The sequence below is a fragment of the Phasianus colchicus genome, chromosome 33 (assembly GCF_987193195.1).
Source record: "Phasianus colchicus chromosome 33, bPhaCol1.hap1.1, whole genome shotgun sequence".
NCBI lineage: Eukaryota > Metazoa > Chordata > Aves > Galliformes > Phasianidae > Phasianus > Phasianus colchicus.
The window spans coordinates 975,531-1,000,019 of NC_143468.1; the positions used below are offsets into that span (position 1 = coordinate 975,531).

At 57.3% G+C, this 24,489-nt stretch overlaps 2 protein-coding genes across 2 annotated transcripts; one reads left to right on the forward strand and one right to left on the reverse strand.

Moving 5' to 3' along the window:
* Positions 1–126: 126 nt before the first annotated feature.
* KRT18 (keratin 18) lies at positions 127–8,543 on the reverse strand. The gene is made up of 7 exons (XM_031603248.2): positions 8,054–8,543; positions 6,495–6,577; positions 4,784–4,940; positions 3,647–3,811; positions 2,829–2,954; positions 1,760–1,983; positions 127–297 (listed from the first exon to the last, which is right to left on the reverse strand). The coding sequence occupies exons 1-7, from the start codon at positions 8,483–8,485 to the stop codon at positions 183–185; spliced, it is 1,302 nt and encodes a 433-aa protein (XP_031459108.2). The 5' UTR covers positions 8,486–8,543; the 3' UTR covers positions 127–182.
* Positions 8,544–12,536: 3,993 nt separating this feature from the next.
* Positions 12,537–22,165, forward strand: KRT8 (keratin 8). Its single transcript, XM_031603246.2, has 9 exons — positions 12,537–13,498; positions 15,587–15,795; positions 16,625–16,685; positions 17,369–17,464; positions 17,557–17,721; positions 19,131–19,256; positions 20,435–20,655; positions 21,601–21,656; positions 21,746–22,165. The coding sequence occupies exons 1-9, from the start codon at positions 13,169–13,171 to the stop codon at positions 21,910–21,912; spliced, it is 1,431 nt and encodes a 476-aa protein (XP_031459106.2). The 5' UTR covers positions 12,537–13,168; the 3' UTR covers positions 21,913–22,165.
* Positions 22,166–24,489: the final 2,324 nt, after the last annotated feature.

The window sequence follows — 24,489 nt, forward strand, 5'->3', positions numbered from 1 at the left end:
CCACTTCTCTGTACCTCCATCCTTCTCTTCTTCCTTCCCTCCCCTCCCCCATATCTCCACCCCTCCTTCCCTTCCCCAAACGCATGCCTCAGTTTCCCCACCGCACACACTACGCTGAGCCCCATCTTTGTCACTTTGCTCCTTTATTTGTGGGGCAGGGGGTGGCACCTCGCCATCCCCCCTCAGAAGCTGCGCACTTTGACCTCTTTGCTCTCAGACACCACTTTGCCATCCACCGTCCTCTGGGTGCTGCGCTGCGTAGTGACCGTCCCCTCTGACCCCAGAGCATCCTGCAGGCTGTGGGGCAGCAGTGTCCTTGTGTTACCCACCCCTATGTCACCCACCCCTGTGTCACCCACCCTTATGTGACCCACCCCTGTTACCCACTCCTGTCACCCACCCCTGTGTCACCCACCCCTATGTCACCCACCTGTGTCACCCACCCCCATATCACCCACCCCCATGTCACTCAGCCCCATGCCACCCTTCCCCATTGTTACCCCAAGGAACTTGGAGGGGACATCGGGGCTGGGGGGGGGGGGGGGGGGGGCTGGGGTGCCTGGCCACTGGGTGCCACCACTGTCCCTATGCTGTCCCCAAATGTCCCAGCAGATAGGACACAGACGTGTATGTACCCACAGCTCATCTCTGGTGGATGTCACCACTGTCCCTTTGCTGTCCCTACAGAATCCCCACTGGGTGTCACCGCTGTCCCTTTGCTATTCCTATAGGATCCCTAAGGGGTGCCACTGCTGTCCCCTTTTCGTCCCTATAAGGCCACGGAGGTCAGGACCTGCACATCCCAGAACTGGGGCTTGCCACCGCTGTCCCCTTGCTGCCCCCAAACATCCCAGAGGATGGGACATGGACATTCCAACACCAGGGCTCACCCCACTGACTGCCACCACTGTCCCCTCTCTGTCCTTATAACCCATGGAGTTCAGGTCCTGCATATCCCAGCACTGCCCCTTTGCTGTCCCCAAACATCCCAGAGGATAGGACGTGGACATCCCAACACTTGGTCTCACCCCACTGAATGTCACCACAGTCCCCTCTCTGTCCCTAAAGGAGTACACAGGGGCTCACCCCACTGTGTGCCATCACTGTCTCCTGTCTGTTCCTATAGGGTCATGGAGGTCAGAATGTGGACTTCCCAGCACTGGGGCTCAACACTGATGGATGCCATCATTGTCCCTTCGCTGTCCCCTCTCTATTCCCATAGGGCCACAGAGATCAGGACCTGCACATCCCAACACTTGGTCTCACCCCTGAATGCCACCTCTCTCCCCTCTATCTGTCCTATAGGGTCACGGAGGTCAGAACTTGGACTTCCCAGCACTGGGACTCAACAGTGATGGATGTCATCGTTGTCCCCTCACTGTCCCCTCTCTGTCCCTTTAGGGCCACAGAGGTCAGGACCTACACAACCGAGTGCTGGGTCTCTCCCCACTGAATGTCACCACTGTCCCCTTGCTGTCCCCAAACATTCCAGGGGATGGGACATGGACATCCCAACACCAGGGCTCACCCCACTGTGTGCCATCACTGTCCCCTATCTGTCCTTATAGGGTCATGGAGGTCAGAACATGAACTGCTCAGCACTGGGGCTCAACACTGATGGATGACATTGTTGTCCATTCACTGTCCCTTCACTACCCCTAGAGGACCACAGAGGCCAGGACCTACACATCCCAACACTGGCTCTCACCCCACCCAGATGCCCCACAGTCCCACAGTGATGCCACCCCCAATGTCCCACCTGAACCCCTCTCCTCCCTCGAGCAGCGCACGGTACGTGGCAATCTCAGCCTCCAGCTTGCTCTTGGCATCCTGCAGTGCGCAGTGCTCCCGGTTTTGACGCTGCAGTTCTGCCCGTGCCTGCGCCAGCTCCTCCTCCCCGCGCAGGATCAGGCCTTGCAGCTGCTCCAGCTGCGCCCCGTATCGTGCTTCCGTCTCTGCCAGGCTGCCCTCCAGCCCCGCGTTCTGCAGTGTGACCCCAAGAGCTCAGTGGGGGTAGGGGGCCCAACACCCCCCCGCCCCCAGTTCCCTCACTCATTGGGGTCATTCTCTATGAGGCTGGGGGCTCTTGGGATCAGGGACATCCATGTAGTCACTCCTTATGGGACTGAGTGGTTTGAGGGACTACCATAGGATCATGCACTATGGTGTTGGGGACTCCTGGGGTCAGGAAGCCCTATGGAGTCACTCTTTATGGGGCTGAATGCCTCACAGAACCTCCATGAGGACACCCCCTACAGGTTTGGGGGCTCATGAGGACAGAGACCCCCATGGAACCACACTTTATGGGGCCAGGTGGCTCACAGGACCCCCATGCTGTTCCACTCTATGGATCAGGAGGATGGTGGGAACCCTATGGAGTTGTACTCTATGGGGTTGGGGGGGCTGGTCGGATCCCCATGGAGTAATGCACTATGGGACTGGGGGCTTTTGGGACCGCTATGGAGCTGTACTTTTTGGGGTCAGGGGGCTGGTGGGACCCCCATGGAGCAGCACTCTATGGGATTGGTGGCTCATGGAGGCAGGGACTCCCATGGAGACACATTTTAAGGGGCTGGGTGTCTCACAAGACACTTCTATGGGACAGGGGGGGCTGTTGAGATCCCAATGGGGTCACACACTATGGGGTTGGGGGCTGTGGAGTCACTCTATGGAATCAAGATGCTGTGCAGTCACTCTCTATGGGGTCAGAGGACTGTAGGTTCACTCTACAGTGCCAAGATGCAGTAGGGGTCATTCTCTTTAGGATGAGAGGGGTGTGGGGTTACTCTATGGGACCGGGGGGCTGTGGGGTCACGCTTTGGGGTCACCTGGCTGTGCAGGGCATCCAGGTCGATTTCCAGACTCTGCACCGAGCGGCGCAGCTCCAGCAATCGGCTCCGTGCTGTGTCCACCTCCTTTGTGCTCTGTGTCACTTCCAGCGTAGTCTCTGTGATCTGGGGGGGAGGAGTGGGGGGCACAAATAGGTCCAGGGGAGTCAGCAAAATTGAGCCCATAAGGAGGGTTGTCAGTGTTGGGTGAAGATTGCATTGGAAGATGCTCCCACTGTGGGGTCCCCATTGTTTGGGGGATGTCCCTAACGTTGGGTAAGGACAGCACTGGGGAATGTCCCTACTATGGGCCTGGTGCTCCCTGTGAATGGGGTGTCCCCCAAGGGACGTGCCCTGTGTGCAACTGACACACTCAGAGGGCCACCGGGACACCCTACAGACCACCCCAAGGATTGTAGGAACAGCCCAAAGACCCCTTAAAACACCCCAAAGACCAGTGGAAAACCCCAAGAACTATAGGAACACCCCAAAGACCACCAGAACACCCCAAGGGCCACTGGAACATCCCAAGGACTATAGGAACATTCCAACAACTATAGGAACACCCCAAAGACCACCTTGAAAGATCCCAAAGGCCCTTGGAACACCACAAGGACTATAGGAATGCCCCAGTGACTGTAAGAACAGCCAAAGACCACCAGAACATCTGAAGAACTATAGGAACACCCTAAGGACTGTAGGAACACCCCAAAGACCACCAGAACACCCGAAGAACTATAGGAACACCCTGAGAACTATAGGAACACCCCAAAGACCCCTTGAAAGACTCCAAAGACCCCCTAGGACTGTAGGACCACCTGCTGCCCCCACTGCTTCTCCAGCTCCTCCAGGTTCTTCTTGGCCAACACGTCGTATTGAGCCCGCAGCTCTGCCAGTGCCTGGCCCAGGTCCTGTGCCTGCGGTGCGTCCACCTCCACCGTCAGCCCCGCGGAGGCTGCCTGGCCCTGCAGTGCGTTCACCTCCTGCCAAGGGACAGCAGGTCCTCGTTTGTCCCCACGTGTCCATGATGTGTCCCTAACAATTCCGTGATGTGTTCCAGGCATGTCCCCAGAGTGTCCCTGATGTGTCCCCAGTGTGTCTGTAATGTGTCCCTGGTGTGTTCTCGGTGTGTCCCCACTGTGCCCCTAATGTATCCCTAACATGTCTTCAGTGTGCCCCACTGTGTCCCTAAGGTGTCTCCAATGTGTCCTCAATGTGTGCCTAATACATTCCCAACATGTCCCCAGTGTGTCCCTAATATGTTCCCATGGTGTCCCCAGTGTGCCCCCAATGTGTTCCCAACATGTCCCCAGTAGGTCCCCAATGCATGTGTCCCCATTGTGTCCCTGATACATCCCCAGCATGTTTTCAATGTGTACCCAGTGCATTCTCAACATATCCCCAGTGTGTCCCTATGTATCCTTATTATGTCCTCAATGTATACACAATGTGTTCTCAACACTTTCCGGATGTGTACTCAATGTGTTCCTGATGTGTCCCCAAAATGTCCCCAGTATGTTCCCAGTGTGTCTCAAATATGTCCCTAATATGTCCCCAATGTGTACCCAGTGTGTCCCTAACGTATCCCCAACATGTTCCCAGTGTACCCAATCCATTCTCAGTGTGTTCCCACAGTGTCCCCAGTGTGTCCCTAACGTGTCCCTAACATGTTCCCAATGTGCACCTGACATGTTCTCAATGTGTTCCCAATGTGTCCCCAACGTGTCCTCAATGTGTACCGTGTGTCACCAATGTGTCCCCAATGTGTAACTGACGTGTCCCCAGTGTGTCACCAGTGTGTCCCCAATGTGTTTATGATGTGTCCCCAACATGTCCTTAATGTGCCCCCAACATGTTCTCAACGTGTCCCCAATGTGTCCCTGATGTGTACACAATGTGTCTCCAATGTGTCCTCTATGTGTCCTTGATGTGTCCCTGATGCCGCCCCACCCCACCTCCTCGTGGTTCTTCTTCATGAAGATGAGCTCCTCACGCAGTGCCTCGATCTCCCCCTCCAGCTGCAGCCGTGCCATGTTGGTGTCATCCAGCACCTTGCGCAGCCCCGCAATGTCGCTCTCCACGGATGTGCGGATGGCCAGCTCTGCCTCGTACCTGCATGGCACCGGCTCTGGTCTGTTATCCCACCCCATCCCTATCCCCACCCCCATCCCCATCCCCATCCCCATCCCCATCCCCATCCCCATCCCATCCCATCCCATCCCATCCCATCCCATCCCTGTTCCGTGAATCACACCCCATCCCCATCCCCATCCCCATCCCCATCCCCATCCCCATCCCCATCCCCATCCCCATCCCCATCCCCATCCCCATCCCCATCCCCATCCCCATCCCATCCCATCCCCATCCCCGTTCCGTGAATCACACTCCATCCCCATCCCCATTCCATCCCCATTCCCATTCCCATTCCCATCCCCACCCCATCCCTATCCTCATCCCACCCCATTCCCAACGCTATTCCCATCTATGTCCCTGTCCATTTTCCCATTCCTGTCTCTGTACTTCTCACTGTCCCATCCCTGTCCCCATCACTATCCTCATCTCTGGCTTCATATCCCACTCATGTTCTCATCTGTTTCTCTCCTGTCCCCTTCCCTACCACATTCCCATCCTCATTCTCATGCCTGTCCCCATTCCCATCCCTGTTTCTGCCCCCATCCCGTCCCCATTTCCAAACTCACTCCCATCCTTAACCTTGTCCCCAGTACCATTCCTATCCCCGTCTCATCACTTTCCCCACCCGTCCCATCTCTGTCTTCTCCCATCCCTGTCTGTGTACCCATCCCTATTCCAATCCATGTCCTCATCTCTGTTTTTGTTATTGTTACCATCCACGTCCTATCTCAATTCCCAGCCCTATTCCCATCCCCATTCCCATCCCCATTCCCATTCCTCTCTCTGCTCTCATCTCATTCATTCCCATCCCATCCCCATTCCATGAATCACACCCCATCCCCATCCAACCCCATCCCATCCCATCCCATCCCATCCCATCCCATCCCATCCCATCCCATCCCATCCCATCCCATCCCATCCATTTCACTTCTTCATCCCATCCCCATTCCACAAATTGCACCCCATCCCTATCCCTATCCCTATCCCTATCCCTATCCCTATCCCTATCCCTATCCCTATCCCTATCCCTATCCCTATCCCTATCCCATTCCCATCCCATCGCATCCCTATTTCATGAATCATACCCCAACCCCATCCCATCCCCTCCTATCCCATCCCTTTCCCTTCTCCATCATATCCCATCCCATCCACATTCCACAAATCACACCCTATCCCTTTTCTTTTCCATTCCATCCCCATCTCCATCCCATCCCCTTCCTTTCCCATTCCCATCCTATTCCACCCATATCCTATCCCATCACATTCCATTCCATCTCATCTCATCTCCATCCCATCACCATCCCATTTTCATCTCAATCTCAACATCAATCCCATCCCATTCCATCTCATCCCATCCTATCATTCCCAACCATATTCCCACCCACGTCTTTCTCCACATTCCCATCCCATCTCAATTCCCATATATGTCCTCATCCCATCCTAGCCCTATCCCCATCCTAGTCCCATCCCAGCCCTATCCCCATCCATGCCCCCACCCCAGCCTCCCACCCCTGCTGTCCCTGTGTCACTCACTTCACCCTGAAGTCGTCGGCTGCCAGCCGTGCGTTGTCGATCTGCAGCACGGTGCGGGCATTCTCCACCGCGCAGTCGTAGATCTGTGGGGCAGGTTTGGGGTCACAGAGTGTGAGGACCCCCCAGTGGATTCCCCTCCATCTCCCCAGTGTGCCCCGGAGAGGGGGGGGGCTGGCAGTGAACTCTCATCCATGTCCTTGTCCCCATTTCTTTCCCCTGTGACTTCAGGAAGGGGTGACCCCACTGTTCTATAGGGCAGCACTGGCTGTGGGGCTCGTCTGCTTAACAAAGGAGCATTAATTAACCCCCCTCCCTCATCCCCCATGGGCTTGGTCACAGCCCCACGTGGTGTTCCCACTGGGTGCCCCACACCGTCCCCACCCCGCAGGACTGTTTCTCCCTGGCTCAGCTCCGGGTGCGAAGTCCACCCGTTCCCAACACCATGCAGGTTAATGCTTAACCCTGGGACAACCGCTGGCAGAGCCCTGGGGATGTGATGCCAAGAACTGGGGACACACTGATGGGGCCCAGGGGATGTGGTGCCAGTGCCCCAACCTTCCCACCCCCACCCCCACCAAACTCAACCCAAAACCATCTCCATCCCCAACCCCGTTGCATCCTAACCCCACCCCATTCTCATTCCCATTCCCATCCCCATCCCAACTGCAATCCAACACCAACCCCACCCCATCCCAACACCAACCCCATCTTCATCCCACCCTCATCCCCATCCTAATCCCAACTCCACTGCCATCCCAGTCTCTCTCCCATCCCATCCCCAACCCAACTTCAACCCATTCCCAGCTCTACCCCAATCCATCCCCACCCGAACCCCATCTCCTTCCCATCCCCATCCCAATTCACCCCATTTCCATCCTAACCCAATCCCATTTCCATTCCCATAATAACCCCCTCCTAACCCAACCCCATTTCCATTCCCATCCCATTCTCATCCCATCTCCATCTCCATCCTAACCCAACCCCATTCCCATTCCCCTTCCCATTCCCTTCCCCATTCCTACCCGAACCCCACCCCATCCTAACACAACCTCAATCCCATTCCTATTCCCATTCCCATACCACTCAATCCCTTTTCCAACCCCGACCCCATTCCCATTCCTATCCCACCACATCCCCAACCTAACACAACCCCAGCCCCATTCCTATTCCCATTCCCACCCTGTCCCACCCCATCCCCATCCCAACTCCAACCCAAACTCTATTCCCATTTCTACCCCAACCCCTCCCCATCCTAATCCAAGCCCATTCCCATTCCTATCCCCACCCTAATCCAAGCCCATTCCCATTCCTATCCTCATCCTAATCCAGCCCCATTCTCATTCCCATCCCAACCCCAACCCCATTCCCATTCCTATCCCACCCCATCCCAACCCCAACCCCAACCCCAACCCCAAACCCAACTCCATTCCCATTCCTATTCCCATTTCTACCCCAACCCCTCCCCATCTTAATCCAAGCCCATTCCCATTTCTATTCCCATCTTAATCCAACCCCATTCCCATTCCTACCCCAACCCCATCCCCTGTCACACCCCTCACCTTATCACGCAGCTGCTGGATGGTGTCCCAGTAGTTCCCCCAGTCACGAGTGCTGGGTCCCCTCTTGGCCAGGCTCTCCCGGATCTGTACCTCCAGACGCCGGTTGTTGTTCTCCAAGCTACGCACCTTCTCCAGATACGTGGCCAAGCGCTCGTTCAGATCCTGCATCGTCTCCTTCTCGTTCTGCACCACCCCAGACCCAGACAGCAGCAAACCACCCCCATAACCTGCCCCATAGCCAGCCCCATAGCTTGCCCCATAGCCGCCCCCATAGCCACCCCCATAGGTGCTGGCAGTGCGGGTGATGGAGATGCGGGACCCTGACCCCCCGGCCCCGGCGTAGACGCTGGCAGCGCTGCTATGGGGCACGAGGCGACGGATGCTCCCGGTGCGGGACGAGGTGGAGAAAGTGGTGCTGCGGGACAAGCTCATGGTGACGGATGAACGGACGGATGGACGGACGAACAGATGAGTGGACGGTTGGATGGATGGTGGCGGGGATTTATAGGGAGTGCCAAGCAGGGGGCGGCCCCAAAGAACCGTTTGCCCTACGCCGATCCCCGGAAGGTGCGGCCGGATCCCGTGCCTTTGGGAATGGCAACGGGAGGGGGGAACGTGGGGGGGGGGGGGGAGGGGCAGGGAGAGCTCAGCCCCACAGCCCCACTGCCCCACAGGGACGCAGCCCCACAGGGACATGGCTCAGCAAACTGCGCTGTGGGGCACCAGGACTCAGCTCCACATATTTAGGGGGACCCAAGGGGTCTCCTTGGGGACACTTTGGGGGCACTTTGGGGTCTCTTTGGGGATACTTTCGGGACACCGAGGTCTCCATGTGGACACTTTGGGGATACTTTGGGAACACCTTAGGGACACTCCAAGAAAACCCTAGGCACACCTTGGGGGCACCTTGGGGTCTCCTTGGGGACACTTTGGAGGCACTTTGTGGACACTCCAAGGAACACCTTCGGGACACTCTGGGGACACTTTGGGGGGCACTTTGGGGGGCACTCTGGGGTTTCCTTGGGATCCCACCCTCTACCCCCATTATCCCGCTGGACCCCTTCCCCCCTCTCCCCTCCCCTCCCTTATCTCCCGGCTCAGAGATGCATCAGCACCACATTCCGCCCTTATCGTCCCATCGCTGAGCACACAAGGATGTGGGGGGGAGGGGGGAGGGAACTGTGCACTTTTGCACGACTGCATGCCTTTGCACAAGCGTTCACTTCTGCATGTGTGCAGCACACACGTCCACCTCCATGTAAGATTGCGGTGTTCACAAGCTTCTCCCTGCTGCAAAAATGGGCATTTCAGCACCAGAATGTGTTTTCATCCTTGCACGAGGGCATGCTTTGCACAAGCACACACTTCTCCATGAGCACACGCTGCTTCAAAAGCACTCCCTGCTATAAAAATGGCTGTGTGCACTTTTTGCACGAGTGCACACTTTGCACGAGCGTGCAACTTTGCAAAAACACTTTCCCTTACACAAACCGGACCTCTGCGTGTGAACTGCTGTGTTGCACGAGCATGCACCTTTGCACAAGCATGTCTTATGAGCACTGTCTTTTGCACAAGCACAGGCCTTTGCATGAGCACTAAACTGCGCAAGCACATGACTTTGCAGGAGTGCACTCCCTTGCACAAACAGAGATCTTTGCACATGCACACACAGCTTTGCACAAGCATGAACCTTTGCATGAGCTGAAGCCCCCAAAGTGTCACCTCATAACCTCATAGTGCCACATCAAGACCCATAGTGTCACCCTGAGCTCCCAGAGTGTCATCTTGCGACCCCATAGTGCCACATCATGACCCCATGGCGTCACTTTGAGCCCATGGTGTCACCTGAAGACCCCGTGGTGTCAACTTGAGCCCCCAAAGTGACACCTGATGATCCCATGATGCCACCTGAAGACCCCAAGGTGGTGTCACCCTGACCCAAAGAGCCACCTGAAAGCCCCCAGGATGTCACCTCATGACCCCATAGTGCCACCTCAAGTCCCCATGGTGTCACCCTGAGCCCCCAGAGTGCCACCTGAAGCCCCCAAGTTCTCACCTTGAGCCCCCAAAAGCCACCTGAATCCCCTAGGGTGTCACCTCATGACCCCAAAGTGCCACCTGATGCCCCCATAGTGTCACCTGAAGCTCCACAGTGTCATCTTTAGCCTCCAAAGTGCCACCTCACAACTCCGTAGTGCCACCTCAAGTCCCCATGGTGTCACCCTGAGCCCCCTAAGTGACACCTGAAGCCCCCGAGGTGCCACCTTGAGCCCTCAAAGTGCCACCTAGAGCCCCCAAACTGCCACCTGGAGACCCCAAAGTGCCACCTGAAGATGTCATAGTGTCACCCTGAGCCCCCAGAGTGCCACCTGAAGACCCCAAGGTGCCACCTTGAGCCCCCAAAGTGCCACCTGAAGCCCCGATGGACCCACCCCGGGCACACCTCAACCTCCATCTGTGTTTGGATGCTGCAGCACCCATGGGTGTTTCGGTGAAGGGGGGGTGGCAGGTGATGGTGACGGTGACGGTGACGTGGTGACGTGGGGGCCACCAGCCCATCAGCGCTGTCCCCGTCACCAAAGCCCAGCCCAGCCCAGCGCAAACAAAGGCAGGCGCAGAGCTTTGGCCCCCACCCAAAATTCCACCCCAACCCCCACCCTGGGAGGACAACAAAGGGTCACCAAGCTCGGCGGAGGGGGGGTGGGGTGGGTTGTGGGAATATTGAGGTGGGGACCTCAGGGTGACACACGGGGGAGGGGGGAAGGAAGCTGGGGAGCTGGTTGTTGTCACTTTCGGTGTTGTGGGGGGGGGGGGAATTTATGGGCGCTGGCGTGGGGAACCTCCCCCGTGCTATAGGGCTGGGGCTGCCCTATGGGGGACGTGCCCATCTCCCCGTGTTTCAGTTTCCCAATTGTAAGAGGGGCTCATAGGGTTGCACCCTCCCATCCCTCGTGCCTCAGTTTCCCCATTTGAAAGTGGGGGGGGGGTCATAGGGTTTCCCCCTTCCCCTTGTGCCTTAGTTACCCCACTTGTAGGGGGGCTCTATGGGAAATCCCCACCCCCTCCTGGGATTGCAGGGATCGGAGGGAGGTCTCACACAGCCCACAGACCCCTGCCCCCATCCACCCCCTTCCCCCTCAAGCTCCCCCCCTCTCGTCCCGCCGGCGCTGAGCACTGGGAATTCCTTTGAGATAAGGGTGGCTCTGGGAGGGGCTGTGTGGGGTGGGGGAGGACATTCCATAGGGCCGGGGGGGGGGGGGAGTGGGGGAGGGGGGCATCTCCTGGGGGTTGGGATGTGGGGATACTTCTCCTGGCCAGGCCAGTGGGGGCTGGGACAGGGATGGATTGGTGGCCAGGTGGGACAGCGGTTGGTGGCCACAGTGGGACAAGGACAAGTTGTTGGCCATAGCGGGACATGGACAGGAGGCCACAGTGGGACTGGAACAGGTTAGTGGCCATGGTGAGACAAGGACAGGTGGCCACTGTGGGACATGGAAAGGAGGCCACGATGTGACAGGGACAGGTCGGTGACCATGGTGGGACAGGGAGAAATGGTCATGATGGGATAGGGATGGATTGGTGGCCACAGGGGGACAAGAATGGGTGGCCATCATGGTACAGGAACAAGGGGCTGTAGTAGGACAGGGAGAGTTGGTGGCCGTAGAGGGACAATGGTTAGTAGCCATAGTGGGATAGACAGGTTGGTGGAGGCGGGACAGGGATGGGTTGGTGGCCATGGTGAGATAGTGGTTGGATGCCATCGTGGGACAGGGACAGATGGCCATCATGGGATGGGGTTGAACTGTTGGCCATGGTAAGACATGGATAGGAAGGTGGGACCAACACTGCTCCCCATAGTGTGAGCTCCCTGGGGCTTCTCCATGTGGATGAAGGGATGTGCTGGGGACACAGCAGTGCAGACATGGGCTGAGGACACGAGGTGGGTCCGGGATTTGGGGACATGCTTCAGGGACTCTTTGGGAATGGGATGTGGGGACAGACTTTAGGAACTCCTATAGGGGCTGGGATTTGGGGACACTCCTGCAGGTGGATGTCATGGTGGGTGGCAGTGCAGGGGGACACAGGGGCTGCATTTGTGGCTGAGCGCTGAATTCACATCAAGTGAACACGATGTAGACCCAATGTGCCACAGCAACCCCAATGGATCCCAGCAGATCCCAGTAGCTCCCAGTAAGCCACAGCGGATTGTGGCCGTTCTGAAGGGGTTAACGGAGCAGCACAGCGCTCCTCCCCTGGGCGGCAGGATGCAGCCCCACTCACCCGCCCCACAGCCGGCCCGTCCTGTCCTACAACCCCTACCACAATCCTACAACCCGTCCTGCAACCCATACCGCAATCCTGCAACCTGTCCTGCAACCCACCCCACAGCCGTCCTCCTGCCCGCCCCACAACCCGTCCTGCGGCCCTTCCTGCAGCCCCACGGCGCAGCCCGCCCCATAACCCGCCCCATAGCCCGGCCCACCTCCCGCCCCACAGCTCCCTCCCTCCTGCGCAGCACGGCGCTCCGACACTATTCCCAAAACTCTCCTGTAACCTTTCCCAAAACCCTTCTCCAAATTGTCTTCCAGCCTTCCCAAAACTTTCTCCCAACCTTCCCCCAATCCTATAATCTTCTTCCAACGCTACAACCACCTCCCAACCTTCCCCCAATCCTATAATCTTCTTCCAACGCTACAACCGCCTCCCAGCCTTCTTCCAGTCCTATAAATCTTCCAACCTTCTACAAACCCTACAACCTTCTTCCGAACTTCTTCCAACCCTACAACCATTTTCCATCCTTCCTCCAACCCTACAACCTTCTTCCAGTCCTACAAACTTCTCCCAACCCTACAACCTCCTTCCAACCTTCTACCAACCATCTTCCCACCCTACAACAACCTTCCAACCTTCCTCCAATCCTACAACCTTCCTCCAACCCTATAACTTTCTTCCAACCGTCTTCTAAATTTCCTCCAACCCTACAACCATCTTCTAACCTTCCTCCAACCCTACAACCATCTTCTAACCTTCTCCAACCCTACAACCACCTTCCAACCCTACGACCTTCCTCCAGCCTTCCTCCAACCCTACAACTTCAGCCCCCCTGACCCCACCATGTCCGTCACCATCACCAGGAAATCTGTGCGGAGCAGCTCGGCCGTCCCGGTCCGATCCTTCAGCTCCCGCTCCTTCACCGCCAGCCCCGCAGTGAGGATGAGCGCGGCCTCAGCCTTCGGCACCCTCAGTGGGAGCCGTTTTGGGGTCGGGGGGATGCAGCGGGGTCCTGTGACCGTGTCTGGGGGTGGCATCGCAGCCGTCACCATCAATCAGAGCCTCCTGACCCCTCTTAACCTGGACATCGACCCCGACATCCAGCAGGTGCGCAAGGAGGAGAAGGAGCAGATCAAGACCCTCAACAACCGCTTTGCCTCCTTCATCGACAAGGTGAGGCCACCCCATAGCTGCCCCCATTGTGTCGGGGTGGCATCCGGAGTGGGGAGAGGGAGGGAGGGGGTCACAGCTGTTTCCTGAGCTCGAGTAACCCTAAAGTCCCCTGGGGGTGAGGTGGGAGATGGCTGCGAGGCTGCGGGGGCACTCTGAGCCTGCAGGGATACTGAGAGACCCCCCCAGGGACATCCTGAGCCCCCTTAGGGACACTGAGAAACTTCTGGGGACACTGAGACTCCCTTAGGGACCTCCTGAGCCCCCCCTTAGGGACATTGAAACCCCCCTAGGGGACACTGAGACATTTTCAGGGATCTTGAGATCCCCTTAAGGACATTGAGAACCCCTTTGGGACACTGAGTCCCCCTTAAGGACATTGAGACTCTTTTGGAAGACACTGAGACCCCCTTAGGGACCTCCTGAGACCCTTGGGACACTGAGACACTTTTGGAAATATTGAGACCCCCTCGGAGACACTGAGACACATTTGGAGACATCCTGAGCCCCCTTAGGAGCGTGGAAAGCCCCTTGGGACATTGCGACGCCCTTAGGGAACACCAGAGCCCCTTAGGGACATCCCAATCCTCCTTAGGGATATTGAGACATCTGGGGATATTAAGATCCCCTTAACGACCTTCAGAACCCCTTAGGGATCTCCTGAACCCCTTGGGGATGTTGAGACACTTTTGTGAACATCCCAAGTCCCCTTAGGGCTATTGAGGGAACATTAAGACCCCCCTTAGGGACATCCTTGGCCCCTTTAGGACATTGAAACCTCCTTGGGGACACTGTGACCCCCATGGTGACTTCTGAGCCCCCTGGGAACTTGCTGAGTCCTCTGGGGGGCATTGAAAGCCCTTTGGGGGCATTGAAGCCCTTTGGGGACATACTGAGCCCCTTGGGGACATTGAGACCCCCTTAGGGACTTACTGACCCCCTTTTGATCCTCTGGGATTCCCTGAGCCCTTGGGGACCTCCAAGCTCCTTCAGATGCATACTGAAGCCCTTGGGGACATTGAGACCCCCCCCCAGGGACCCCTTTGTCCCCTTTGGGACCTTCTAAACCCCTTGGGAACATCCTGGAGACGTTTGGAAATCTTTGGGGATACTGAGATCCCCTTGGGGACATCATGTTCCCCTCTGGAACCTGCCAACCCCTTTGCACACATTTTAGACCCATTTTGGACCTCCCTGGGGACACTGTGACCCCCTAAAGGACCTGCTGTCCCCCTTGGGGACACTCTGGGGGTACATCTATGTTCTATCTCAGTACCAGACATGGTGACAAAGCCGAGGGGTGGGGAGTGGTGGGGGGTGTGACCTGGGGGGTGGTGGCATTCTCCCTCTGTCCCATTGTCCCCTTTTTGCCCCCCTCTGCTGCAATCAGTCCCCCACCAGCATCACATCACTGTGTCCCCATAATCCCACCCCCATGTCCCATATCTCATATCCCAATGCCATCAACTCCATATCCCCACTCACCCACTTGCCCACCTCCAACATCTCCATGTGTCCCCATATCCAGCATCCCCATATCCCCGTGTCCGCATGTCCCCACATCCTCATATCCAACATTTCTACAACCCCATGTCCCTATATATTCACAGCCCCATGTCTCAATGCCCCCATGTCCCCAGATACCCACATCCCCCTTTCCCCATATGCTCACCTCTCCATGTCCCCATGTCCCCATATAACCACAACCCCACATCCCTGTATCCCACTTCCCCATGTCCCCATTTCCAATGCCTCCATGACCCCACATTCCACACCCTCCTATCCCCATATACCTACAACCCCATGTCCCCATATCCCAGTGTTCCCACATCCGCACATCCCCGTGTCCCATATCCAACACCTATGACCCCACATCCGCACATCCCCATATCCCATGTCCCCATGTCCCCATATACTCACATCCCCATGTCCTCACATCCCTGAATACCCACATCCCCACATCCCTGTGTCCCTACATCCCCCCATCCCCCTACCCAGTGCCTCTGTGACCCCACACCCAACATCTCCCCATCCCCATCCTCGTACCCCACACAGCACCGTGACCCCCCCTGTATCCTTCCTCTCCCCAAGGTCCGGTTCCTGGAGCAGCAGAACAAGATGTTGGAGACCAAATGGAGTCTCCTGCAGTCTCAGCAGCCACAGCGCAGTGACCTGCGGGGGCTCTTCGAGGGCTACGTGGGATCCCTGAGGAGGGAGCTGGAGGTGCTGAGTCAGGAGCGGCTGCGGCTGGAGGCTGAGCTGGGCAGCATGCAAGGACTGGTGGAGGACTTCAAGAACAAGTGAGGAGGGGGGACCTCAGGTGGCCCTCAGGTGGTGGGATGGGATGGGGTTGTCCCCTCCGAGCAGCACTGTGGTGGCTTTGGCTTATGGGGTGATTGACCCAATGCTCTGGGAAGGGGCTCCCCATGTCCCCTTGTCCCTTTGTCCCCATGTTCCCCTGTTTCCACATTCCCTTGTCCCCATGTCCCCATATCCCTATATCCCCATGTCCCCATGTCCCTATGTCCCATTGTCCCCCTATCCCTTTGTGCCTGTGTTCCCTTGTCCCCATATCCCCATGTTCCTATGTCTTATTGTCCCCACGTCCCATTGTCCCCCTATCCCTTTGTGCCTGTGTTCCCTTGTCCCCATATCCCCATGTTCCTATGTCTTATTGTCCCCACGTCCCATTGTCCCCCCATCCCCATGTCCCCACATCCCCCTATCCTCCTGTCACCTGTCCCCACATCTCCCCTTTTCCCTCATCTCTGTGTATCCCCAGGTCCCCTTGTCCCCATTCCTTCCATACCCCATATCCCTACATCCAAGTTCCTATTTCCCCATGCCCCACATCCCCATGTCCTTGTACCCCTGGGTCCCAGTGTCCCCACACCCCGTGTGTCCCTGTGTCCTTGCATCTTTGGATCCCCATGGCCCCCGTGTCCCTGTGTCTCCTGTCCTTATACTCCCCATAGCCCCCTTGTCCCTCATCCCCATGTCCCTGTACCTCTGGGTCTCCACATCCCAAATCCCCATTTCTCCATGTCCTCCATTCCTTCCACATCCCATGTCCCCATGTCCTTGCCCCTCTGTGTCCCATGTCCCCACACCAAGCCCTTTACCCTGCAGGTACGAGGAGGAGATCAACCACCGCACTGAGAAGGAAAATGAGTTTGTGCTGCTGAAAAAGGTGTGTGGGCTCCGGGTAATGGGGCTGGGGGGCAATGAAACTGGGAGTGATGGGGCTGAGGGTGATGGGACTAGGAATAATGGGGCTGGGGGTAGTGAGGCTGGGCGTAATGGTGATGGGTGGCAGTGGGGCTGGAGGTCTTGGAGATAGGAGCAATGGGGCTGGAGGGCAATGGGGCCAGGGGCAATAGGGCTGGGGGCAGTGTGTTTGGGGTCTGATGGGATTGGGGGCAGTGGGGCTGGGGGGCAGTGGGGCTGGAGGTCTTGGGGACAGGGGCAGTGGGGCTGGAGGACAATGGGGACAGAGGCAATAGAGCTGAGGGGAGTAGGATTGGGGACTGATGGGATTTAGGGCAATGGGGCTGAGGGACAATGGGTTTGGGGGTAATGGGGCTGGGATGCAGTGGAGCTGGGGGCAGTGGGGCTGGAGGCTGATGGAACTGGGGGAAGTGGGGCTTGGGGGGCAATGGGGCTGAGGGACAGTGGGGCTGGAGGTGTTGAGGCCGGGGGTAATGGGGTTGGAGGGCAATGGAGCTGGGGGTAATGAGATTGGGGACTGATGGGACTGGGGTTAATGGGACTAGGGAGCAATAGGGCTGGGAGGCAGTGGGTCTGGGGACAATAGGTCTGGGGATAATGGGGCTGGGAGGCAGTGGGAGCTGACCCTCTGCTACCGCACCCCAGGATGTGGACGAAGCATACATGAGCAAAGTGGAGCTGGAGTCACGGCTGGAGAGTCTGACGGATGAGATCAACTTCCTGCGGCAGCTCTATGATGAGGTGGGGGCTTCACAGCAGCCCCCCCGTGGGACCACCGCATCAGGGAGGGGGCGGTACCCCCAGCTCAGCCCCATCTCCTTCCCCATTTGCAGGAGCTGCGGGAGATGCAGTCTCAGATCTCCGACACCTCTGTGGTGCTGTCCATGGACAACAGCCGCAGCCTGGACCTGGACAGCATCATTGCAGAGGTGAAGGCACAGTATGAGGACATCGCCAACCGCAGCCGGCTGGAGGCTGAGACCTGGTACCAGAGCAAGGTGAGGGGTGGGGAGTGAGGGTCAGGGATGGGGGGATGCTCCGGGCTCACCCCAGCTCTGTTCCTTGGGATTCTCCATCTGCTGGGATTCTGTGCTCTGTCTCTTGAGATGTTCCATGTCCCAAGATGTTCTCTTCCCGAGAAGATGTTCTGTCCTTTTGGGTTCCTCTGTGCCCGAGGAGGAGCTGTCCCTCAGAATGCTCCCTCCACCACTTTGGGAAACTTCATCCCTTTGGGGTCCTCTATCCCTTGGGGGTCTCCATCCCTTGGGATCCTTCACCCCTTTGGGGTTCTCCATCCCTTGGAGTTTTCCACCCCTTGGGAATCTCCACTCCTTGGGAATTCCATCTCTTTGGGAATCTCCATCCCTTTGGGATTCTCAATCTCTCGGGATCCTCCATCCCTTGGGATCCTCCATCCCTTGGGGGTCTTCCATCCCTTGGGGGTCTCCATCCTTTGGGATCCTCCATGACTTGGAATACTCTGTCCCCAAGGATCTTCCATCCCTTGGAAGGATCCATGACCTTGAATGTTGCATCCCCTGGGTCTCTCCATCCCCTGGGACATTCCATCCCCTGGGTCACACCATCCATGCCCCCAGCTGTTCCATCCCTTGTTCCCCCTGGGATCCTTCATCTCTTGGGATGCTCCATGACTTAGAATGCTCCCCCCTCCCCAGGACCCTCACCCGTCCCATAACACTCTCCACCCCCCAGGACCCACCCTGCCCTGGGGATGTCCCATGCCCCAGACTCCCCGTCCCGCTCCCCATCCCGCTCCCCACCGCCGTCTCGCCAGCCCCACGCTCCCGCCCTTGCCCCACATCCCAGCCCCAGGGCCAGGCGCTGTTCGTGGTGTCTGCGGCGTGGGCGAGTCGCAGCCCGGCCCGGTGTGACGCAGCCCTGGCCCCAAGCACTCCTCTGGGCACGGGCTCGCCTCGGCTGTTTTGCCCCAGATTTTGGGAGGAAGAAGAGCTCATGGGGCTGTCCCCATCCCCACTGCACTGTAGCTTTATGAGGTCAAGATTTTGGGATTCTGTCATGTCGGGATTCTGTGATTTTGGGATTCTGCAATTTCAGGACTCTGTGATTCCAGCATTCCATGATTTTGTTTCTCAGCCATTTCCACCATTCCATGGATTCATGATTTTGAGAGTCCATGATTTCATGAGGTTGTGATTCCACGATTCCATGATTCTCTGATTCCACAGTTTCACGATTCTATGATTTCACAGTGATGCAATATCTGGATCCCGGTATCTCGTGGTCCCACAACTCAGTGGATTCATTACTTTGGGATCCCATGACCACTTGATTTTGGCATCCTGAGATTTCATAGTCCCACTGTGAGTTTGTGATTTTGTTATTCCCCTGATCCCTGATTTCCTGACCCCGCTCTGTGCTCCTGCAGTATGAGGAGCTGAAGACAACGGCTGGCAAACACGGCGACGACCTGCGCAGCACCCGCAGCGAGATCGGCGAGCTCAACCGGATGATCCAGAGGATCCAGGCTGAGATCGAGGTGCTCAAGAACCAGGTCTGGATCCTGCCTGGCTATGCCTGACCTTCTTCCTCCTCCTCTTCCTTCTCCCCCTCCTCCACTTCTTCCTTCTCCTTTCTTTCCTCCTCCTTTTCTTTCTCCTCTTCCTCCTCCTCCTCTTCTTCCTTCCTCTTCTTTCTCCTCTTCCTCCTCCTCTTCTTCATCCTCCTCTCGCTCCTCCTGCACTTCTTTGTCCTCCTCTTCCTCCTTTTCTTCTCCTCCTCTCTCTTCTCTCTCCTTTTCCTCCTCCTCTTCCTCTTCTTTTCCTCTTTCTGATCTTCTTTCTCCTCCTCTTCTTCCTCCTTCTCCTCTTCCTCCTCCTCTTCTTCCATCTATTGTTCCTCTTCCTCTTCTCCCTCACCACTCCATGCCTTCAGCACCCCAACCTCCCACAGCCCCTTTGCACTCTGCAAAGATGATTCTGGTGTGCAATGGGGAGAAGCTGGGGTGCAAGTTGGGGGAGGGGGAAGAAATAGGGGGATGAAAAGAGAGAGGAATTCTGGAGTGCAATTTGGAGAAGTTGGGGTGCAGAGGTGAATGTTGGAATGCAAGGGGGGAAGCTGCAATGCAATGGGCTGAACTGGGGTGCAACCAGAGGGATGTTGGGATGCACTGGAGAAATGTTTGTGTGCAATTTGGAGAAGCTGGGGGTACCAGGTTGGGATTCTGATGTCCAAAGGGGAAGCTGGAGTGCAGTGGTGGAAGATGAGATGCAATGGGTGGGATGCTGGGGTGCACTGGAGGGAAGTTGCAATGCAATAGGGTGAACTGGGGTGATATGGGAGGAATGTTGGAGTACATTGGGGGAGTGCTGGGATGCAATTTGCAGAAGTTGGGGTGCAAAGGAGGGATGGTGAGGTGCATTGAGGGGAAGCTGAGGTGCAACGAGGGGATGCTGGGATCCAAAGAAGAAGCTGGGATGCAATGATAGAAGCTGGGGTACAAATGGGCAGATGTTGGGGTGCAAATTGGAGAAGCTGGGATGCAAGAGGGGGGATGCTGGGATGCATTGGGGGGGAGCTGGAGTGTAAAGGGGGCCTGCTGGGATACAATAGAGAGATACTAATGTGCAAGGGGAGGATGATGTGGTGCAGCAAGGAGGATGCTGGGGTCCAGGGACTACCCAAACCCTCATGCAATGTAACCCCCTCCTGCCCCAATGTCCTGCCCTGCAGCGAGCCACCCTGGAGACGGCCATCACAGAGGCAGAGGAGCGCGGGGAGATGGCCCTGAAGGATGCCAGAGCCAAACTGTCAGAACTGGAGGCGGCTCTGCAGAAGGCAAAGCAGGATCTGGCCCGGCAGCTGCGCGAATACCAGGAGCTGATGAATGTTAAGCTGGCACTGGACATTGAGATTGCGACCTACAGGAAGCTGCTGGAGGGCGAAGAGAGCAGGTGGGATGCTGCACCAGGGGGTGAATCCATGGGGTGTGCAGTGTGCTGTGTCCTATGGGATGCTGTGGGGATGGTGGTGTTCCTGTGCCATGGAGGCCACACCACATCCCTGCTCCCTGGGCAGCTCTCGGCTGTTGAACCCAAATTCAGCTCCCGTGTCCCTCCATGCTGCACTGAGCCCTGGACCCAAACTGAGCCCCCAGAGTGTGTCCCCAGATCCTGGGCCCATCTCACATTCTCAGCCCATGTCCAAACCACTGTGCCCCCAATGCTTTCATTCACCCGTCATCCATCCAACCCATCCCTCCCTCCCTCCCTCTCTCCATTCCTCACTTCCTCATTCCCTCTCTCCATTCTCTCTCAATTCTTTCATCCTTCCTTCCCTCCTCCCCTCCTTCCCTTTCTTCCCTTTCTCTATCCTTCTGCCCCTCCTTCTTTCCCTCCCTCCCTTCATCCATCCTTCTATTCCTTCCTTCCCTTCCACCCTCCCTCCACCCCTCCATTCCTCACTCCCTCATTCCCACTCTCCACCCCTCCCTCCATTCTTCCCTTCTTCTCTTTCTCCCTCCTTCCATCCCTCCCTCCCCCATCACCCTCCCTTTCACCGTCCCTCCATCCTTTCTTCCCCTCTCCCTCCCTCTCTCCATCCCTCCCTCCATTCCTTCCTCCCTCTCTTTCCCCCTTCTTCACTCCTTCCATTTATCCCTCTATTCTTCCCTCCCTCCCCCCTCTCCATTCTTTCTTCCCTCTCTCTATCCCCCATCCTTCCCTCCCTCCTTGTGTTCTTTTCTCCCTCTCCCTTCCTCCCTCCCTCCCCTTCTCCCTCCATCCTTCCAATCTTCTCTCCCCTCCATCTATCCATTCCCACTTCCCTCCCTCCGGCTTTCCTGCCATCCTTCCATCTCTCCCCCACCTCCCTAAATCCCACCCCCTTCTCTCCCCCAGGTTGGAGTCAGGAATGCAGAACCTCAGCATCCACACCCGGACCATGGGGTACTCAGGTAAGAGGGGGGGACACAGGGGTTGGACTCACCACCCCCAACACTCACCAAGTGCTCAGCATCACCCACTGCACCCCCTCTCCATGCAGGAGGATTTGGGGGGGGCTTTGGGAGCTCCTTCTCCTCAGGTTACACTGTGACTCCCCCGGCACTGGAGAGTGCAGCTGTCCCCAAATCCCGTGCCATCGTCATCAAGAAGATCGAGACCCGTGACGGCAAGCTGGTGTCTGAGTGTGCTGATGTCCTCACCAACTGAGCCCCCCCTACACTCCCCCGGAGACCCCAAAAGGAATGCAACTCCCTGGGACCCTCCCATTGTTCTGCCCTGGCACCCTGAGCCAGCACCCCGCTATCCGTCCATCTGTCCCCTGTCTCTCTGTGTCTATCCAAGCTACAGGATGGGGTGGGGGCTATTGGGGTGCCCCCCACCCCGTGAGATCCCCCTCACACCTCCGGTGCATGGATGGGGGGTGTTGAGGTCCTGCAATAAACCCAATAAACCCAATGAAGCCCCCAACCGTGACTGCCCACCTGGGGATGGGAGGGGGTTGGGGGGAAAATAGGGGCAGCAATGGGGGTCTGGAGGGGGGAGGCATCCCCCAGGATGAGGCTGGTGGTGTCCATGAGGGGGACAGGGGATGTTTTGGGGTGTCGGGACCCACCCTGAGGTGCCAGGATCTGTTTTAGGCTACCAGGACCTGCCTGGGGCACCAGGGTTCTCAGAGTGCTATTGTCCACTCTGGGACATCAGGACCCATTTTGGGCTGCCAGGACCCACTGGGGGGAGGGAGGAGGGAGGAGGGGGGGAGGCGTTCAGGGGAGCCATTGTCCATCTGGGGGTACCAGGACCCATTTTGGGTTGCCAGAACCAACTTTTGGGGTGCCATTGTCCATGCTGGGGCATCAGAATCTGTTTTGGGGCACCAGAACCCATTTTGGAGTGTCATTGCCCATCCTGGGGTGCCGAGATCCATTTTGAGATTTCAGGACCCATTTTGGGTTGCCAGAACCAACTTTAGATGTGCCATTGCCCCTACTGGTATGTGAGGACCCATTCTGGGGTGCTGTTACCCACCCTGGTCATCAGGCTCAGTTTTGAGGGACTAGGATCCATTCTGGGGTACCATTGTCCATCCTGGAGTGCCAGAACCCATCTTAGGGTTCCATTGTCTGTTCTGGGGTATCAGGACACATTCTGGCATGCTGTTGTCCATTCTGAGGCATCAGGATCTGTTCTGGGGGTAGCAGGACCCATTTTGGGTTGCCATTGGCTGTCCTGAGGTGCCAGGACCCATTTTGGGGTGCCATCTTCCATCCTGGGTCATTAGGCTCAGTTTTGAGGGACCAGGACCCATTCTGGGATGCTGCTGTTCATCCTGGGATATCAGGATCTGTACTGGGTCACCAGTACCCATTTTGGAGTGCTGTTCCCAATCCCAGGGTGCTGAGACCCATTTTGGGGTGTCAGGACTCATTTTGGGCTGCCAAAAACAACTTCCGGGGTGCCATTGTCCATCCTGGGATACCGGGACTCATTTTGGGATGCCATTTCCCACCCTGGTGCATAAGGCTCTGTTTTCAGCTACCAGGACCCATTTTAGTACCATTGTTCATCCTGGGGCATCAGGATCTCTTTTAGGGTACCAGGACCCATTTTGGGGTTCTGTTGTCCATCTTTGGGCATCAGGATCATTTCTGGGGTGCCAGGTCTCATTTTGGGGTGCCATTATCCATCTGGGGGTATCAGGACCCATTTTGGAGTACCATTGCCCACCCAGGTGCATCAGGCTGTGTTTTGGGATTCCAGACCCATTTTGTGGTACTGGGGGTTCCAAATTCCATCTCAGAATGTCAGGTTTTGGGGTACCAGGATCCATACAGGGGGGGCGGGGGGGCAACATCCAGAATTTGCAGACTTTGGGGGAAGAATAGAATTTTTGGGGCAGGAGTGGATTTCGGGCTGGGTGGAGTTAAGAATTTTGGACTCTCTGCTGTCTCGTATGGGGCTGTGCTGGAGATCGTGCCAACTCCCCTCCCTCCCTGGGCTTATTTCTGGGAGAGGTGCGGGAGATTTGGGGTGCCCTACCATTGCGTTGAGGTACGACTCCATTCCCAGTCCGCCGGTGACACCTGCTGTCCGCACCGCACACCTCACCCCAATTACCGCTGCCAATTAGTGCTAATTAACATCCCCCCCCCGCTCGTGCCCCCCAGGCACGATCCCTCCGTCCCTCCAGCCCAACTCCCATTAATTTGGAGGCGCGGGAGCTGCACGGGGGGGTGCAGGGCCGGGGGATGGGGGGTTCGGAGCCTCAGTGACCACCAAGGGACCCCCCAGAGCCACGCCAACACCCCATAGCTCCGGGGGGGCCCTTCGGATTCCTGGGGGGGGGGCGTGACTTTACGAGTGACCCTGACCCCATGGGAAGGGGCTCAGTTTTTTTTTGGGGGGGGGGTGGGGCGATGCTTGGGATCCCCCCGGGATGCAGCGGGACAGTGGGTTTGGCTGAGCGCACTGGGAGTCCTTGGGAAGCCCCCCTCCTCCCCATGACTCCCCCATCCATAACTCCTCCCTTTCTCCCCCCCCCGCAGCAAACCTCAGTCCCGCCCCGAATTTGGTGTGAATTTTGGGGCTGCAGACGCTGGGGGGCGGCAGAGGAGCGCGGTCCCATCGTGAGGTGGAGCTGCGGACCCCCCCACAGCAGCTCCTGTGCCCCCCTTTTTCCCCAGCACCCCAAAGACCCCCGCCTTTAGGTCTGACTCTTTCGGGGTTTTCACCCACGAAAGCAAATGGGGTCGGGGGTGCTGAGTCCCTAGGGGAATCTGGGGACAT